Source organism: Halichondria panicea, chromosome 14, assembly GCF_963675165.1.
Source record: "Halichondria panicea chromosome 14, odHalPani1.1, whole genome shotgun sequence".
Taxonomy (NCBI): domain Eukaryota; kingdom Metazoa; phylum Porifera; class Demospongiae; order Suberitida; family Halichondriidae; genus Halichondria; species Halichondria panicea.
Genome location: NC_087390.1, coordinates 1,143,798 through 1,164,453, shown reverse-complemented (window position 1 = coordinate 1,164,453; position 20,656 = coordinate 1,143,798). Strand labels below are relative to the sequence as shown.

The following is a 20,656-nucleotide window of genomic DNA, read 5'->3' as shown; positions in this document are numbered from 1 at the left end:
ATTAAGTTGTTATAGCTAATTATAAAACCTAATTTTACTATACACGTGACCATGCACTCCTGATGTGACATAAGTTACATACAGTTGTACATACAATCAGAGTCAGAGGCTGAACAAAACTGTTGCAGTGTACAATTCATTTATATATATATAGGGTTGGAATTCAATGGTTAAACTTGAGTAAGCACTATACATTAGGAGAATACAACTGCAAGGTGACCCTTGTACCTCATTGATGGTGTTGAGTGCTGACTCGTACACCTGATCAGTGAGGGCCTCCATCAGATAAGACCCTCCCCAAGGATCACCTATCTGGAAAGGGGGGGGGGGCAAAGTTGTAATGCTCTATCGTGTATAAAATTCACATACATGCACTGTCTTCAAACATCTATATACGCAGAAATTAAACATTCATTCCATGATTCTTATTGAAACAAGCCCAAATTGCCTATCATTTGATTGAAAATTGAATAGCACTAAAATCCACTGACCTACATACACAAATGAAGGTTAATACATCATTTCAAAACAATTTTCGGAAGTTATATTAAAGCTTCCATTTTTATTCAATGTGTTCACATAATAATTATATAATAATTACACTGTACAAAAGTATGAATATATTGAACAAAGGAATATAGTAGTCTTAGTTAAAAAAGTGAGCTAGTCATTGATGTAAACCTTACTTCTCTAGAGTACCTCCCAGCCCCTGAGTGATGGCTAGTGGGCTAAATAGAACGGTCAACCTACTAAAAATATTCGTGATCGCTACATATAACGGGAGTGTTTCAACCATTGCACAGGGAGGCCCAGGTGGTTTCCAATCCCCTTTCCTTTGCTTTGATAAGCTAATTGAATTTGGGAAACTGTATAAGCCCTGTGTGAGCAGTGTTTGATAAGCTAATTGAATTTGGGAAACTGTATAAGCCCTGTGTGAACAGTGTTTTGATAAGCTAATTGAATTTGGGAAAGTCCTGGTACAGATTCATGCATTGTGGTCGTGTATTGTGCAGTGTGTTTGAGATCATGGGTACCAGGTGTACATTATGTATAGCCTTAGTAATGTTCCCAAATGGGCCTGTTTTGAAGCTAATTTTGAGTGGTCACATACATGTACAGGTTAGTTTGTAGTCCCTTGAAATACCTATCTATATGATTATTACCTTTGATATAAACGTTGGGCTATATCATAGGAGAACATGAATATTCATGAACTCCTGGCTTCTGCAGGATAAAGGTACAGATGCTATTGCTTACAAGGATCCACCCATCACTTAACAAAGCACATTAATCATAATCCCCTAAGTACCCATGCACACCCATTCTAACCTGTGATGTGCATGGAGAACTCTGGTGGGTAGATGTACGTGTTGCGGACCATGAACTCCTTCAAGATGTCCTTCTGGATAGTCCCCTGAAGCTCCTCCAGCTTGACTCCTTGTGTGGGCAGGGCAGGTGGAGGGGCAGAGTATAAGTTTATATATATAAGTACAGCTCTTTTCTCACTTTGCAGCCACCAATATATAGCTAGCGTTCTAGTGCAGAGCTAACTATAAGCAGAGTAGCAACACTACATAGACCAGTTTTGCTGCGCACTCTCCTGAAAAGGCTACAATGGCATTCTACATTATCTGGATATGACAGTCACAGTTGCTCTTGAATATTCTCTTCTGCACAATGCAGTACTGAAGTCAACCCTCTTTCTCGAACTAACTCAAGCAATGATGTAATGCATAATGCATACTTAAATAAGCGTACGACATTTACAATGGACTTTCGGGTCTTGGCCGTTCGACGTGGTGTGTCTAAAAGTATATATACTAAAGAAGTTTGAAGGCTACATATACTGTAAACGTTTATGAACAATACAGCTTATCCATAGCATGAAGCCATTCTATATAGCACTTAGGTACATAATAACCAAGTCAAGCAATATCCTTCGCTGTTTTGGCTTAACAGCAAGGAAAGAGAAAAATTGACACAGGCTAAAAGTCAATACAACGGATTTAGATGTAAACCTTACTTCTCTAGAGTATCTCCCATGCAGCCCCTGAGTGATGGCTAGTGGGTATGGAGAGCTAGTAAATACAACTACAGAATGGTCAACCTACTAAAAAATATTCGTGATCACTAAATCATACGTGGAGTGTTTCAACAGTTACACAGGGAGGCCCTGGTGGTTTTCAATCCACTTTCCTTTGAGAAGCTAATTGAATTTGTGAATCTGTACAAGTCCTGTGTGAACAGTGTTTGATAAGCTAATTGAATTTGTGAATCTGTATAAGTCCTGTGTGAACAGTGTTTGATGAATAAATTATTTGGGAAAGACCTGGTACAGATTCATGGATTGTGGTCATGTATTGGCCAGTGTGCTTGAGATCATGGGTACCAGGTGTACATTGTATGTATAGCCTTAGTAATTATCTCAAAATGGGCTAGCTAATTTTGAGTGGTCACATACATGTACAGGTTAGTTTGTAGTCCCTTGAAATACCTATCTATATGATTATTACCTTTGATATAAACGTTGGGCTATATCATAGGAGAACATGAATATTCATGAACTCCTGGCTTCTGCAGGATAAAAAGGTAATTACCGTATTACTAGAATATTTTGCAGGTGAAAAACCTTTGCGAATGAGCCAAATCAACAGAAAATTTGACCCTTTGCGATCTAACTATTGTGTTCTGGCAAGGATCGTGTGTATTTAATTTAGGTTTTGCGGATTTTATTGAACAACCCTCGCAAAATTCGCAAATGTTTGATGCTCGCAAAACATTCTAGTAATACGGTATGTTGCATGTTGCAAACAAAATTAATGCATGCCTTTGAACTATTTCATCTAGAATATAGGCCCTATTGCCACAACATTTTTTGTGGTGAAAGATCTTAGGAATAGTGTAAACAGCTAGAGGCAATAAAATTTCTGTACTAGGTCAATCTCATTTGTTCTTAAGCTGCCACTATGTACATGGCTAGTACGCACAGGGTAATGAAAGCACCGTGGGTGCTGATGCCTCGGTGGAGACACCAAACATGAAGCCACTAGAATATAGCTATTAAATTTACATTGGTGCAAAAAGTAGGAAATGATTGACCATGATCATTGCTGGATACCAATTAAGTCCATAAAATTAATGGCTGATGCATATAAAAGAGCTAAGTACAGCTCTTTTCTCACTCTTGCAGCCACTAATAGCTAGCGTTCTAGTGCAGAGCTAACTAAGCAGAGTAGCAACACTCCATGCATGGACCAGTTTTGCTACGCACTCTCCTGAAAAGGCTACAATGGCATTACTAGTAAGCAAACCTATAGCTAAACAGTGTCTAACTATTACATCAGGAGTACATATAAGTACTTTGCATGCATGCTATAACTGCACACATTCCACACACATCTAGTTGGTTTACTATAACTATAATTATAATCATGAGAGTACAAATGTGCCATGATTCCAAGACCATTAATTTAATGAGCATTGAGAATAACTTTAAAAACTGCATGTACACATACTCTCCTCTTCTAAAGCAATCAGTACACACCTGCCCTGCGGCAATACTCTCAAGGCCCGTGGTGTGTCTAAAAGTATACTAAAGCAGTTTGAAGGACTATACTGCAAACGTTTATGAACAGTACAGCTTACCCATGGCACGAAACCATTCTATATAGCACTTAGATACATAATAACCAAGTCAAGCGATGTCCTTCGCTGTTTTGGCTTAACAGCAAGGAAAGAGAAAAGTTGACACAGGCTAAAAGTCAACAAAAATTGGATTTAGTCATTGATGTAAGCCTTATACTTCTCTAGAGTACCTCCCAGCCCCTGAGTGATGGCTATAGTGGGTATGGAGAGCTATAGTAAATACTACCTACCACAGAATGGTCAATCTACTTCGTGATCGGTCAATCTACTTCGTGATCGCTACATCATAACGGGAGTGTTTCAACCTTAGACAGGGAGGCCCAAGGTGGTTTCTAATCTCCTTTCCTTTTCAATCTATGGTTTGATAAGCTAATTGAATTTGGGAATCTGTATAAGTCCTGTGTGAACAGTGTTTGATAAGCTAATTGAATTTGGGAAAGTCCTGGGCTAATAATTTAAAGGTTCATGCATTGGGGTCATGTATATTGTGTGAGGACATTGAGATCAGGGTATATACCAGGTGTACATATGTAAAGCCTTGGTGATTTTCCCAAAATGGTCCCGTTTTGATGGAGTGATCAAGTCAAGATTATGCAATTAAAGTTTGTAGTCCTTTGAAATACCTATCTATACTGATTGATATAAACTTTGGGCTATATCAGGAGTACATGAAACATGTATATGGCTAGTACCGGGAGTACTGCTCCGTTCATTGTCATGGAAACAGACATCTTGTTGAGAGGTATTCTATCAAACAGTATCTGCAGGAAAACAAAAAGTATCCACTAATAATTTTATTTGCATCTGTACATCTAAATTTTAATACAGCTACGTACGTAGGTAATTAATTGCTAACCGAAATTAATTTTTAGAACAGTAATGATTAATAATACCCATGGGGGGGGGTGTGTGAGGGTGTGCTTATTTTCTTAATTCTTCCTAATATCCAAAATCAAGAAAATTTATATGCCATAATTATTGTATGGGTTCAAAATCAGAAACTACTAATTGACTGTTGGTACTAAGTGAAGCATAAATAATAATTAGAATTGAATTGAACCGGATTTCTTTCACTTAGAGACAGTGACTCATCACCTGTCTAATGGTCCAGGGCCTCTGAGTGTACATGGTGGCGTAGGGCCCTCTGGTGAACGGGTACTTCCCGGGTAACTCCTTCTCATGACCCGGTGTCCTCTGCAGTGTACAGTGGCTTCAGGTCAAATCCCTGTGCATGATGGAGGGAGGGAGCACATGTGCAGTCAGTTAGTGCTTGTTAGTGCTGGGAATTGTATAATAGTTAGACACTGATGATTTCTACGCTTCCTAGTGCAAAGTTAACAGCCCCTCCATAGCACAGGAAGCGTAATGTATATTTAATTATGTGATTTAGGAATAGCTGTTGTATATAGTATCCTGAAAGTGGTAAGGGTACTCTAGACTAGACCCCTCCCCCTCACACACCTCGGGGTTCTCCAGAATGAGCCTCTCCTCCGGATCAGCCCCCTTGAGCATCTTCCTGGCTAGAGCCGCCCACTCCTCGTCCAGTGGAACCTTCGGCTTGGCTCTTTCATCACCCCCCACAGTGTCATCTCAGCTGGGGGTATAGATGGTATTGTTTATATTTCTCCCCGAACCATTGGTTAAAGGGGGGGAAGGGGTTGTATAAAACATAAATTATTTCAACAGCCATACCGTTTACGAAAACCATTATCAGTCATTGTACGTGTAACTATGTTCGTTCTACACATAATACCACTAATACCTGGTTCTGGTGGTGTGCAATAGCCTGTGTTTGCCATGGTGATCACCACACAGTCCGGCCGTCAGTGGTCTCCCTCCTCCACACCTCAGTCTCACCAGTCTGGAGTACACACACAGATACATATCGAATACTCATAACAGTATGGTTTAGTGTACACGTACACTAGGGCAATCGATCAACTGATCAAACCTGGCTCACCTTAGATATTTGCTGCCCCTCAGCATTGCTCAGATCAACAACTTGAGACCTCAGTCAAACACTCTCCTAGGATCAGCAGAGCTAGCTGCAAAGAGTTGTGTTGTTGTATCTCCTCTCACTGGACAAGAGGCATGAGAGGTATACATGTATAAAGTGGAGAATGCGACAAGGTGGGAGTAGAAAAGTGGGAGTGGCTCGTAATGTGTAGCTATATAATTGAGCTAGCTCGTACTCTTTCACTAGAAACTGAAAATAAATATTCTGAAGAGATGCAGTGGATTTTAAGGTCATCAGCAGCAAGATCCTTCGAAGGAAAATGGTCTCCAAAAATCAGACAACCAATCTGCAATGACTACCCGGAAGATCTGGAAGATAATGTTACACTGGTTTTCCGTAAGCCTAGTTGGCAGCTCAGAGCCAGCCTTGCCTCTGTGTTGATCACCCCTGTCCTCTACCAACTCTACCTCATTATGGTCACCATCAGATACATACTCTTCTTACAAACTTTTTCCTGTGAGTCAGTGAAGTATACTCGCCAATAATTTCTTATCATAACCTTTGGTACAGAGTATATTATTACCGGGCATAGGCCACAATATAAGTTTTAAACAGCCATTTAGGCCATGCAAAGTCAATTTGTAGTTTCTCAGGCTATTATTCCTAAAATAGCAAGCGGATTTGAGGCATGATAATGATATTCATAGAATTTAATTGAAAACACATCACTAACTTCCTCAATAAGCGGAAGTGCATAATTAATTTTAGTCATAATTATATTCATGACCACAAAACCATACAAATTTATCATTGTCTTTTCTTTTAGTGCCTCTAATTTGAGGTCACGTGATATATTTGGAAAGCAGTCAATTTCCAAAGCGCGAGGGCCTGAGAAACTACAAATTGACTTTGCATGGCCTTAATAGTGCATTGCATGCTTGGTATTCACGGAGTCATGACCACAATTGTGATGTCACAGCACATGAATATATTTATGCAACTCTACACAGCTCCCCCACATCCTGCTTGCCCTGTGGTTGACTTGAGTTGGACCGGAGTGTTTCCTTGTGAGCTGGGATGGAGGGGGAGTGCACTGGTCGTTCTCATTCTGTCAGCTGTGCTTATCACCTGCTACTCACTCATCACTGCCTGCTTGGTGAGATGGAACCCTCGGAAACAATGGAACATTCAGTATTGCACTACATTAGGTATAATCAAATGCTAGCTGCCACAACACTCTTACTTTTTTACTTTTTGGTTTCTAGTTTTTGATACTCAAGAGAAACCGACCAAGTTCCAAGTGAGAGTTCAGAGCACTAATGGACTGATGTTGCCCCCCACTCTCAGTCTGTGTATACTGTTACTGATATTCCGCTTACTGTTACAGTCAGGAGATGTTGAAGCAAACCCTGGACCAACGCTTGGTAAGTAGGTGTCTCCTTGTGTATGTATATATAACACTTATTGCTGTCAGCTGTTTTATGGTGTATACATGGATGCCATGGATGTAGTCTACATACCATTGATTAACAGAATTTACCATTTACTGGCATATAGGTTCAATTCTGATGCTCAGTGATTTGAATTCTGTTTATGAAAAACTGATAGAAGCTGCTGGAAATTGGTTTAATCTGGGACTCGCTCTGGGATTAGGTCATGGCACCCTCGATGATATAAAGGATGACTATCACAGGAACAAGGACTGTCTACGTGAAATGATAGTTGCTCGCTTGAAGACTGGCCCTCTCACCTATTTTGAAATATGTCAAAGTCTCAGTGCACCAACAGTTGATCGGAATGATGTCGCTGAGGCTATAGAGGAGGCATGTACAGGTATGAATAGTCATGAGGCTAACCTTGACCACATAGAAGCATTTCTATGCATGAGTAGTCAACGGTACTTAACTATAGTGAATGGATAACTAGAATGTAACTTAGATGGAATGTTTAATTTTGCTTCAATCAATTGTATAACGACCAATTACTGACTTTCAGTTGACGATACTTCACCTGGGTCATCTGTGAGGCCAACATTATGCACAACGACTCCCGAACCAACCAGTGAGTGAATCACTTTAATGTTTGTGTGGGTGGTGATAGAGTAAACACATTAGCCTCCTTCGCAGCCTCTAGCTCCTTTTTCTGTTTTTTGTCACACGGTCAATAAGATAAAATACGGTAAGAATTGGAGGAACAAAGAAAGAAAGAACAAACCGTCCAAGAAAAAGGAGAGCCTGCCTCGCTAAGTTGCGTGACGGTGGCACAGTGGTGGCACAGTGAAAATGAGCGTGGGCTTTCAGTAGATGGGCGGAACCTGACAGGCAACAAAGCCACAGGATGCCTACACATTGCAGACTTAATGTACTTTATATGCAAGTCTGGAGATATTATCATAGACGATGGCTTTAATACCTAGCATAGTGAAGCTTGAGACTAAAGGTCTATCTTTGAGCCTATCCTCAAGCCTCAAATTGAGGCTTGAGTATTATTATTGAGCTAGTATTTGAGAATGACATGACAATGTTGCAAGGTTGTGATCTCATTAGTATACTGACAGAGTGAGATTAAACCATACTAATTTGTGTGCATGAGACAGTTTTCACAGGGGCACGAGCACCAATGTCGAATTTTCCCTTAGTTCAATACATGTAATAGATTGTATTGATGTTAGATCGATAGGGTCCAGTCAATTCCATAGTCGTGCAATCCTATTGTAGTAGTTTTAGAGGTTTTGCTCCTTTTGGAAACTTTCTGGCAGTAGAACCAGCTCTATAGTGGATACGGAAATAATACCTGCAGATAAGCACTCAGGTCTACATTGTCTGCTGTAATTTGAGACACTCGACTTGGTCGAACGTGAGGTCTTGAGAGTGGGAGCACATTGAGTTTGATAAGGCGAGTCTTGTAGTCTGTAGTTGAATGTTCTGCTGTAGTTCTACTGTAATTATCCTAGGATAAAATTGGTTGCCCTTGCCCTTCTAGTTGGATAGTGTGATTTTTCCAGGGCAATCTATATATAGATCTATATAGCTTCTTCTTCTTTATTATGACTTGGACTAAAACATTCCTTCTGATGACATGAAGGGATCTGTAGGGTTTTTCAATTTTGGCATGTCAGAAGTATTGCTGTGAGTTGTCCAGGATCTGGGATAGGTTCCTTCTTTGACCAGGTCCTTTTGACGAGGGCTATTATCAGATACAGTAGTACTCTAGCCTTTCATACTTCATCTTGTAGAGCTAACTTCTACATACTGTTCTGTAGCTTCACACACTCTTTGCCTCTAGTTCCTAAACGCTCCAAGTACTGTGTCACAGTGTGTTGGAGGACAGATATTGCGGTTTACTCTTGCCCACGCTCAATTAAATTTGGCTACGTCAGTAGCAGATCACAATACTTAAACACATGTCTCTGAAATAATTATTAATATGAAGAGTTTGAAATGCTTTTGGGAAGAAAGCACAGTGCAAGGTATTGTATTTCCCACTATACGCATTCTATGGATAGACATTATAGTCTATTAATCCTGGTCAGAAACGTAACTTGTACTTAAATACACAATTCTATAGCATCCAATTACTTACTTTCAGTTGAGGATACTTCACCAGGGCCATCTAAGAGGCAGAAATTGTCCACAACGACTCCTGGACCAACCGGTGAGTAGAATCAGTTTAGTTAGTGTGGATGGTGATAGAGTAAAAGACACATCTTTGAAAGATTGCTGTGCATTTTAATCCCATGCACTTGTGTGTGTTTAGTAGGGAATTATGAGCCGTAATTTCATAGTTTCCCAGGGAATTAAACTTGAGGGTATAAAGTACAAGTATAATTTTTTAATGTTAGAAATGATAAATGAAGCTCTAGCCATGATAATTAGCTGTGGCTGTTCAGTTTCTATAGCGCTTGCTGGGTTGATGGTATAGCCTTGTCTCTACGAGGAACACTGAAAGCCAATGATTTAACTGTTCTGGGTCCATTGTCACAAGCAGCAGGTCTTCTATAGGCATTTGTGATCCTCCTGACTTCTGTTTCTAATCCTGCATGCAGCCATGTTTTAAAATTGTTTACTGCCCATTTAGTAGACTCTTGTGTCTTTTTGGGAACAATAGTGTAGCAAGCTGTTCCTTGCTAGCTAGCCGTATACAGAACTGAGAAGTTTGGGCTGGGGGTGGGGCTCGAGTGCACAGAAAAAAGGAGGCTTGACTCGTTTGTTGCAGAACGCTTCCTGCAGAAGGTGGAGCTATAGTTAATCCATTAGCTTGTCCATTCCAATGTTGAAGCAGGGCAATTCAGGACCAATGCGAAGGTTTTTTAGCTGAGAAGCAGAAATCCCCCTGTCAGAACAGGACATTTTTAAATATGAAGCTGTTGCTATAAGGCTTGCTGCTTTTATAGATACACTTTTTGCCTGAGGCAGGGCTAGTACATATATATAGCCAATGAAAAGTGGGTATTTGCATTCGGTATCTATGAATATAGTGTCCCTCATCCCTCGGGATTTGGGACACTATAACACATAGATACCTCATGCCTATGTACTATAACTGTAATTATAACTATAATGTAAAGGGATAGAAGCATACCGTACGGTGGGAAATTTTCGCAGGTGAGAGAGAGCCCTCAGCAAAAAATTTCGTGGGTTTTAATATTTGCGTTTTAATGCCAGGAAACCACACCCACCAATAGCTTTACATGTGAAATACCGGTGTGCAGAGAATTAAAGTAAAACACGCGTGTCAGGATTTAGCAATTAAATTATGCCTCGATTATCCGCCCATACTCAACGTTATTGTAGAGGCTATAATTGCTAAATCAAGGCACGCGTGTCATACCTCCTCTGACCGGTGTGTGATGGGAAGTTTTAATATTCGCATCAACTGGTCTGCCCTCGAAAAACACAAAATGTTGCACCCCACAAAAATTTCTCGCCATACGGTAGTCGTTTATTTAGAGGCGTAATGTTTTTCTCTAGTTTGGAGGGCCCATTATTGAAGATTCCACTGTATTATTACCTTCGCTTCATGATTATTCTTAGAATCCAAATCTGATCGTTCCACCATCCAACCAGATGAAGCAATAGGAATTTATCGATCATACTTAACTAGTATTTACGATACAAGATCCCTCCCTGCTGATGACAAATATCCTCTCCAGTGTGTTAAACACTTTGTTAACCTAGAATGTGCGGATGTAAGTAAACATTTATCGAGAAAGGAAATCAAAGATTCCTGGTCAAAAATAGTTAAAGGCGAACTGTATAAATTTCCTAGAGAGAGAATCACAATGGACCAGATAGCTTCCAAAGTAAATGGCAAATTCTCTAAACTAGTTGTCATTAAGGGGGCCCCTGGAGGAGGTAAGACGACTTTGTCATGGGAACTGTGCAGACGATGGGCTAATGGTGAAGGCTGGACAGATTACTCCCTCGTTGTATTGCTCCGACTTCGAGATGAGAATGTTCACGAAGCTGTAGAATTAGTTGATCTATTTCAATGTGGAGATACTGATGTTTCTAAAAGTGTTCATACTATTATCCGAAAGAATCAAGGGCAGGACGTTCTTTTCATTTTGGAAGGCCTGGATGAATTGCCACCATCCCTTAGACAAAAATACTCCATATTTATGAAGCTAATAACCGGATGTCTTCTGCCAGCTAGTACCGTGCTTGTTACCACTAGGCCCTGGGCTGTATGTAATCTACCTGTTACTTGTAGCTCAAGACTTGATCAGTTCATTGAAATCTTAGGTTTTTCTTCCAAACAAATTCAAGAGTACATTGATCTAATGATCAAAGATGGGGCTCCACCAGAACTACGTAAATATATTGACTCTAATCCACGTATCTCTAGTGCAATGTATAACCCTCTTCATGCCAGAATTGTAGTCGAAGTGTACAGAGAAAATCATGAGAATAGCAATAGCTGCACAATCCGCACAACAACCGAACCTGAAGTTGACAAAAAAAGCAAAAGCATATTTCCTATTTATATAGTCTTTTGTCTCACAAAATTGTCGGATGACTGGACAAAATGTATTCTACCTGCTCCACGAGTTAGATCATCAGACAATGAGTTGGTGATTTACCTCAATAGAGAACACATACTCTGGCTTTATGAAACTCAAAATAAACAACTAATTTCCTCTTTCGATAATGTTGTACTCCCTATCAAACTAATTCAGTCACAACCGGATCCCTTGTATTTCTTTGCTCTAGGCTATTGCATAGCAGTAGGAAAATTCATGCTAGAAATAAAGGTCAGGTTCGCCAACAAAATGGAAGATCAAAATCATCTTCATTTTATGGCTGGACTCAAGAGAGACAAATGCTCTTCACAAATCAAATTCTTAGATATACTGTGGGGTAAACACCCATTCCCTGATAGTTTGTACAAATTATTCAACTATGGAAAGATAATCCTTAGTTTTGAGGGCCAATGCCTTGTTGAAGGTTCCACTGTATTATTAATTAGTTTCGCGTATATTATATAGCTACTAATACAACTCGAGCCCGAGGGCATGACGTAATAACTTAGATTGTGTAATAGTTTCAAGGATCATTACCTTATATGGACCAATCAGATTGCAGGATTCTACCTGACTGCATTGGGATTCAATGCACTTATAAAAGCAATAGGGTGGTGCTTTAGGTTGCATCGGAATATCATATTCTGGGTTACATCTATATCACCCATGCACGCAAACATGTACTGCATGCAGGTATTTATGCCTCAGTGCACATGCGCAAGGGTCATTCCATATCAATTCAACGAAATTTAAAACGTGACGTCTTCAGAATTGCACGAAACTTGGTACATGTGTGAGGAATGGTATGATAACATCTCAGAAAAAATGTTGGGTTTGTAAACAATATGGCTTCTGAGATTAAGTTAATTAAAAAATGCAGAATTTCCCCACTTTTAGAAACTGGCTGCTGTTAGTTAAACTGTAACTTTCTAACCATTAACATTCAAGACTAAGAATGTATATCATCTTGTTGCCTAAGAAATTCCGCATCATTTGGCATGTTGTATGGCTTCACTCGATAAAGTTTGGGTATTCCATCTAATTAGTGTTCTTTGAAGTCCGGCTTCTCAAAAAACGCTGTTTTTTTCCTGTACTTTTTTGAGTATCATGTTCCTTATACAATTCTCTTGAAGTGTGACAAGTTTGATTCTGGGATTCCAATGGGATCATGAGATATGTAGTGTGATTTGGGCAATATTTGTGGTTTTAGAGAATAAACAGTCCTTAAAAAAATTTTGCAAAGCCTTTCTGCATTCCCAATTGTTACTGTGCACTTTTCCTTAGTAAGTAAGCTGTGTGTGAGGCCCTTTGTTGTGGCAATATTGCAATTAGCAATATATCGTAGGTTTTAAGTTGATGAACGACATTACCTACGTTCAAGCTAACAATTGTACGTTTTAGTTGTAGCAATGGTGATTTCATAAAAGTTGAGCAGTATAAAACATTAGCATTAACATTTAAAAACATTAACAAGCCTAGCCCAAATGTTTGGTCAGTATTTCAGATGCAGCTTTAATCTCCTTTTTGGATAAATTCGACCTGTTCTGATTTGATGATCAATTGTTTAAAAAAATAAAATCATGTAGGCAACGTATAAAATTATCTATTTCTGAGGCTGGGATACTTGAATAAGCTGCATTATGGCCCGTGAGGGTAAAGAAATTGTACACACACTAGTGAGTTGTGTGGTTTACTTGGAAAACACCCTAGCTAACCACCCATTTTTTTGTGCAAACCAATCACGAAATATTCTCTGGTGGCATTTCAGTTTCTACTGAAATTACTCAGTGTCCATCTTCTGACTGCAGTACTATACTGTATCAGTAGCTAGAGATGGTTCAAATAATTTATAATGTGTGTAGTTTGCATGTATCTGGAATCGTTTGAGAAAACAAGAAATTATTGTTCAAGATGATGCTGCTCTCTCTCATAGTCCTCTGTAGTGCAGTACTCAAATGGCTGATATGCTTGTCGCCGCTCAATCAAATAGCTGGCGTGGTGTCAGTATTATTTTGCTGCTCGTATGGTCGCTGTAAACTTGTTTTAGCTATCAGTCGTTTTACAGTTCCTCGGCTGAAAATGTCACTCGGCCGAAAGTTCGAATTCTTCCTTGTGATAACATAAGTTCAGGAAAGTTAGCACACATATTTTAGGTACATTACACAACAAAGAAGGACTGTTTATTCTCTGAAACCACAAATATTGCCCAAATCACACTACATCCCACAACATATCTCATGATCCCATTGGAATCCCAGAATCAAACTTGTCACACTTCAAGAGAATGGTATAAGGAACATGATACTTAAAAAAGTACAGGAAAAAAACAGCGTTTTTTGAGAAATCAGAGTTCGAAGGATACTAATTAGATGCAATACCTAAAATGTATTAAGTGAAGCCGTACAACATACCAAATGATGCGGAATTTCTTAGGCAACAAGATGATATACATTCTTAGTCTTGAATGTTAATGGTTAGAAAGTTACAGTTTAACTAACAGCAGCCAGTTTCTAAAAGTGGAGAATTTCTGCATTTTTTAATTAACTCAATCTCAGAAGCCATATTGTTTACAAACCCAAAATTTGTTCTGATATGTTACCATACCATTCCTCACACATGTACCAAGTTTCGTGGAATTCTGAAGACGTCACGTTTTAAATTTCGTTGAATTGATATGGAATGACCCGCAAGCGAGGTATACGGTAGTGTGTGTGTGTGTGTGTGTGTGTGTGTGTCTGTCTGTCTGTCTGTGTGTCTGTGTCTGTGTAGACTGCTACAGCTGCTCAAGGATCAATGAAGTGCAAGTAAGAGTTTCTATAGGCTTCTAGTCATGTTTTCTTGGATTTTAATTCGGGGATTTGCATTCGTTCCTCGAGTTATGCCTAGTTTTGCTTACTTGGAATGGCCTTTTAGAAGAGTGCGTAGATTAACTTGTCCATGGAGTGTTGCTATACTCTACTTAGTAGTTAGCTCTGCACGGTAGCTGCAAGAGTGATATCGAAGAGAGCTGCAAGGCTCTACTGATGATGCAGCCATTCACTTACATGTACTATAGACATGGATTTTGGCATCGATCGTTTTTAATAATAATCATGATCGATCATTACCCGCTCTTTGAGTTTCGCTGTGCATGTGGTTCTGCCTTTGCATGCAACGAAATCAGTTAATGCAAAAATGTTTATCATGTGTGTATATAAATTAAGCTATTAGTAGCTTTATGTTATGTAGCTTTGGCACCTCCACCGAGGCATCAGCACCCGCGGTGCTTTCATTGTAATAGTTACACCTATATATTTCAGTAGTACAATCCTTTGATGTTTGACCACAATGAGCATAATTTACGTTTATTCTCTTGTTATAATTTTATTTGGGGATAAAGCAGTACGTGCATGGCTCTGGCACAGGTTTTGAGGGGCAATTATTTGAGATTCTTGTATTTTAATTGTTTCATGATGATCTTTTTTATTATAGAACCCAAATCCGATAATCATTCCACCATCCAACAAGATGAAGCAATAGGAATTTATCGATCATACTTAACTAGTATTTACGATACAAGATCTCTCCCTGCTGACGACAAATATCCTCTCCAGTGCATTAAACACTTTGTTAACCTAGAATGTGTGGATGTAAGTAAACATTTATCCAGAAAAGATATCGAAGAGTCCTGGTCAAAAATTGTTCAGGGCGAGCTGCCAGTGAATAGATTTCCTAGAGAGAGAATCACAATGGACCAGTTAGCTTCCAAAGTAGAGGGCAAATTCTCGAAACTAGTTGTCATTAAAGGGGCCCCTGGAGGAGGTAAGACGACTTTGTCATGGGAACTGTGCAGACGATGGGCTAATGGTGATTTTTGGAGAGATTACTCCCTCGTTATATTGCTCCGACTTCGAGATAAGAATGTTCAGGAAGCTGTAGAATTAGTTGATCTATTTCAATGTGAAAATACTGATGCTTCCACAAGTATTGTTGCTACTACTACTATACAAAATCATCATGGGCGCGGTATTCTTTTCATTTTGGAAGGCCTGGATGAGTTGCCACCATCCCTTAGAGAAAAAAAGTCCATGTTTATGAAGCTAATAACTGGACGTCTTCTGCCAGCTAGTACCGTGCTTGTTACCACTAGGCCCTGGGCTGTATGTGATCTACCTGTCACTTGTAGCTCAAGAGTTGATCAGTTCATTGAAATCTTAGGTTTTTCTTCCAAACAAATTCAAGAATATATTGATCTAATGATCAAAGATGGGAAAGCTCCACCAGAACTACGTGAATACATTGACTCTAATCCACAAATATCTAGTGCAATGTATAACCCTCTTTATGCCAGAATTGTAGTTGAAATTTACCAAGAATGCCATGACAAAGATTGCCATGACAAAAAAAGCAATAGCATATTTCCTAACACAACAACCGAACTTTACACCACATACTCTCAAATTTTAATTGAAAGATATTTACATGAAAATCCAGTGTACTTAGACAGTGATTGGAGTGGTGAGCTGAGTGAGTTACCTTCGTCACTTCAGGTACATTTTGATAAACTCTGCCGAATTGCGTACAAAGGAATAACAAAAGAAAAACAACAATTGGTTTTCTTCAAGGAAGATGTTGTTGATGCTAGCACTACACTCGGATTCATGAACAGTGTACATCCTTTACATAAATTTACAAATAAAAGCAACGGTTCTCCATCTTACAATTTCCTTCATCTAACACTGCAGGAGTTCTTGGCTGCATTCCATATATGGAGAACATACCCCCAACAGAAACAGCTACAGTTCATTGAGACACATTCTGAAAAGTACAATATGATCATCTTATTTTTAGTTGGTCTCACAAAATTGTCGGATGACTGGACAAAATGTATTCTACCTGCTCCACGAGTTAGATCATCAGACAATGAGTTGGTGATTTACCTCAATAGAGAACACATACTCTGGCTTTATGAAACTCAAAATAAACAACTAATTTCTTCTTTTGAGAATGTTGTACTCCCTATGAAACTAATACAGTCAGGTTTGGATCCCTTGTATTTCCTTGCTCTAGGCTATTGCATAGCAGTAGGAAAATTCATGCTAGAAATAAAGGTCAGGTTCGCCAACAAAAAATTAATGGAAGATCAAAATCATCTTCATTTTATGGCTGGACTCAAGAGAGACAAATGCTCTTCACAAATCAAATTCTTAGATATACTGTGGGGTAAACACCCATTCCCTGATAGTTTGTACAAATTATTCAACTATGTTCCAGATGCAAAACAAGGAGTGCTACGTGTATATAATGCTGGCTGCAATCCGATGGCAAGCAGATTTTCACAATTCCTAATTTCACAATTAAACATTCAACATAATATAGAGAATATACCCTCATCCAATTCGCTGAATTCATTAAAAGTAATTAACTATTTTATAACTCTGAAGATATTACATTGTCATATTGATGACTCGAACATGCCTATCATTATGAATGAAACAATTCCGTTATTCTATACCTCTTTGGAATATATGGAAGTTAGGATAGCCATAAGCGTTGATGATAGACATGATGAAGAATCAGAACAATACCTACTATTTGGATTGAACATAAAAAGGTTCAAAGAACTAAAGCGTTGTCAATTATTCCCTTCGAATTTTGGTCCAATATGCACAGGTGATTTTATCGAACAGGCAAATAAATTTACCGATCATTTTGCTGACTTTTTGAAATATTTTGCACTATTCACTGGTTATAGTCGACTACCCACTTTTATAATAAAACGCTTAGTCTGTCATTCCCTCTCAAAGTGTCCTTTGCTGGAAAAGCTAACTATTGATTTTATATCACCAGATCCAATTGCTGCAAGTGGACAAGATTTAACACTGCAAAATCTTGATAGTATTTTCACTGCACTCAAAGAAAATTCTTCAGTTAGAGAATTATCTTGTAAAATAAAAGTGGGCTTCACATCAAATGAAATTATCGATCACTTCTGTACCAAGCTGCAGCAAAACACTTCTCTAGAGGAAATAGATCTTGAGGTGCTTAATAGATTAAGTGATCCGAAGCTAGAACAAATAATGGAGACAGTATGCAGGCCGACGCTTAAGAAGTTTGTGATTAGAATTAATTTTCATAGTCCAGTGATAGCCAACAACGATACAATTGTAGCTATTTGCAATGTACTTGAGAATAATGAGAATCTTGAGTATCTGCATTTGCCAACTATGTGTGTGAAACCAGACCAACGTTTCTTACTACCTATCGCAAAAGCATTGAGTAAGAATTCAAGTCTCACAACTTTGATATTGGAGTTTAAACTTACAGAAGAAAGCTTGGAACTCTACACTTCAGAAGATATCAAAGCTGTTGGTGATATGTTGGAAGAAAATAAGGCTCTTCGTTTTCTCCACCTGATGGTGGATATCCCTAACCCTAACTCTAAAACTAATCCCGACTGGTCTCCGATTATCGAGGGTCTAAAACTCAATGAAACAATTGAAGAATTACATATTCCATTAAGTGCAAGAGGAAGTGCTATAAAATGCATCGACTATGTTCATGTTAGGAGTAGAATAAAGTTTGCGGTGGTCTATGAGATTCATGAGATGTCGTCTACCGACGAGGCAAGTTTATTTATTTAACCAGTATATATATATATCTCTCTCTGTAACAGATGTCTAATCTATAGTAGATCTATAATATAGTACCAGCTTTTAGCTAAACATGTGATCTACATGCACCATGCAGGGATATCCGTCTAGTATATCTAATCAACCGCTGCCATACAATATGGCTGAGACCACGAGAGAGAGCCAATCGTTGACCATGCAGCAGACGCCATATTATAATACCTCGGATACTCGTGCTTCTATTGAGGAAGGTATTAATTAACCCCCTTCACTGCATGCATGTTGCATGCATCGTTTATAGCTTTAATATGTCAGTATAGACGGTACTGCATGTATGTATGTGTCACTGTTCACTTTTTACACAGATATTATAATAGATGCGTGCTAATTAACAGGTGTTACAAATCTTTCTATTAGCAATGCAACCTTAATCACATGCGACTAAGTATAATTATATTGCTCTATACACCTATACCTACCCTCGATTTGATACATAAAATATGAAACCTGGTAATCTGAGTATTAGAATGTACGTAGGTCCAAATCCAGTACTATAACCCCATGCAAAAACGTAGATTGCACAATTATTCAAGGCCATAGCAAGCGGTCAGGCTGGTCAGATTTTAGTCTTACCACTTTTTGGACCTAAGTAGGTAATAGTCGTTACATTGTTGAAAATGCCTGATGGTTTCCTGGTAATGGTCGTTGTGTTAACGTTTTTTTCAAAATTTACCTTGGCCTGACCACCTGACCACTCTAAACTTGCTCGCTACGGCCTTGTTATTATACTGTACATAGCTAAATAAATTTTAAGTTCTAAATGTACAGAATTTCCTGTACAGAATTTTCCCCATACTACGGTTTTAAATGGATGTGTGTACTCTTCCTAATAAACTCTTGATATCGTCAGAAGCACATGAGAGAATGGAGCATCTTACTACGTGGATTCTGTATCGTCTTTATAGCTGTACAAATCATGCCATATATTATACCGTATATATATAGCGGGTTATTTTCGTATGATGGTATATACATTTCGTATTGAAGAGCATCATACGAAAATTAAAACTGCGAAATTATTCTACCCCAAGAGCTGTATGAATATATTTAGATTACGAACTATTTAATTGGGTAGTTCATTTTTCACCAACGAAAATTACCTGCTATATTACAGTAACACTATAAATTATAGTTAGCATTTCAACTATAATAATTATACTCTACGTTTACATACAAATATTTTCAAGAGTCCAAACCATCAACCATAATTGGTGTTAAGAGAAAAAAAGAGGACAAAAAAGACGAGTCAGGAAGACCAACGCTTGGTAAGCAGATGTCTCCTATATATATGCGTATACAAGTAATTTATCAGCTATTTCATATAGTAAAACCACATGCATGTATCCCATTGTACCTATAAAAAGGCTCCATTCTGACTCTCGATGATTTGGGGTCTGTTAATGAGAAACTGATCAAAGTCGCTGGTAACTGGAAGGAACTAGGACTTGCCCTGGGATTACATTCTGGAACCCTCAAAAATATAGAACAAGACTATCGCAAGAGCAAGGACTATCTACGTGAAATGCTAACTGTTTGCTTGGAGACTGCCAATCTCACCTATTCTAAAATATGTCAGAGTCTCAGAGCACCAGCAGTTAGACAAGATGCCCTCGCTGATGCTATAAAGGAGGAATTTACAGGTGAGAATAGGTTAACCTCGACCACATTATATAAACATTAATTTCTAGGAGTAGACATCATGCAGCTTAGAGACATGTGAATGGATTATTGACCACAGTCTATAGTCAGGAACGTAAAACTAGATACTATAATTATAGCATGCAATTGCCATCCTATTATACATGTACCATCTTTATACTTTCATGCAGATGATGATACTTTGCCTGGGCCATCGAAGAGGCAACAATTGTCTTCTGGACCAACCATGCAGTGATTGAATCACCTTAGTTAATCGGCTTAATTTATGTTGATAGTGATAGAATAAAACATAATTATCTCAAAGATTACTGTACATACATTATTCAAGTATAAGAAAGTTTGGTCCTATATATTAATGTATATTTCTCACTTTTACCTATACATAGTTTGGAGGACCCAATGTTGTTGAATGTTCCACTTTATTATTTTCGTTTCAAAACCCAAATCCGATAATTGTTCCACCATGCATCTCTAACCAGATGAAGCAATAGGAACTTATCGATCATACTTCATGGTATTTACCAATACAAGATGCTGATGACAAATATCCTCTCCAGTACACTAAGCACTTTGTTAACCTAGAATGTGCGGATGTATAAGTAAACGTTTATCGACCAAAGAAATTGAAGCGTTTTGGTCACTAATAGATTTTCTAAAGAGAGAATTACAATGAATGAATGTTATACCGTGCCCATGGGAGAC

At 38.6% G+C, this 20,656-nt stretch overlaps 3 protein-coding genes across 8 annotated transcripts in view; 1 reads left to right on the top strand and 2 right to left on the bottom strand.

Moving 5' to 3' along the window:
• Positions 1 to 20,656, bottom strand: part of LOC135347329 (methylmalonyl-CoA mutase, mitochondrial-like) — a 53,313-nt gene that overhangs the window by 465 nt on the left and 32,192 nt on the right. The window contains exon 6 of one of the 2 annotated variants that reach the window (XM_064545281.1): positions 229 to 312. In XM_064545281.1, coding sequence (XP_064401351.1) covers positions 229 to 312 — 84 coding nt within the window. The other variant, XR_010398336.1, reaches the window with a different exon arrangement.
• Positions 1 to 20,656, bottom strand: part of LOC135347316 (methylmalonyl-CoA mutase, mitochondrial-like) — a 56,528-nt gene that overhangs the window by 22,766 nt on the left and 13,106 nt on the right. The window contains exons 1-4 of one of the 3 annotated variants that reach the window (XM_064545262.1): positions 5,606 to 5,766; positions 5,408 to 5,506; positions 5,107 to 5,239; positions 4,741 to 4,870 (exon numbers count right to left, since the gene is read on the bottom strand). In XM_064545262.1, the coding sequence (XP_064401332.1) occupies positions 4,741 to 4,773 (33 nt within the window). In that variant the 5' untranslated portion in view covers positions 4,774 to 4,870; positions 5,107 to 5,239; positions 5,408 to 5,506; positions 5,606 to 5,766. Of the gene's footprint in view, positions 1 to 4,740; positions 4,871 to 5,106; positions 5,240 to 5,407; positions 5,507 to 5,605; positions 5,767 to 20,656 lie in introns of those variants that run through there. The other 2 variants (XM_064545264.1, XM_064545263.1) reach the window with 2 other exon arrangements.
• On the top strand, positions 5,835 to 20,420 carry LOC135347305 (uncharacterized). Of its 3 annotated transcripts, XM_064545231.1 has the most exons (11): positions 5,835 to 6,118; positions 6,613 to 6,810; positions 6,868 to 7,026; positions 7,160 to 7,435; positions 7,598 to 7,663; positions 9,191 to 9,256; positions 15,096 to 18,229; positions 18,354 to 18,486; positions 19,483 to 19,560; positions 19,660 to 19,935; positions 20,125 to 20,420. In XM_064545231.1, the coding sequence occupies exons 1-11, from the start codon at positions 5,875 to 5,877 to the stop codon at positions 20,187 to 20,189; spliced, it is 4,695 nt and encodes a 1,564-aa protein (XP_064401301.1). In that variant the 5' UTR covers positions 5,835 to 5,874; the 3' UTR covers positions 20,190 to 20,420. The 3 variants fall into 3 exon arrangements, 2 of the variants coding, with proteins under 2 accessions (XP_064401301.1, XP_064401302.1); XR_010398335.1 differs by lacking the exon at positions 20,125 to 20,420 and having other exon boundaries at positions 19,078 to 19,560; positions 19,660 to 19,731; XM_064545232.1 differs by lacking the exon at positions 9,191 to 9,256.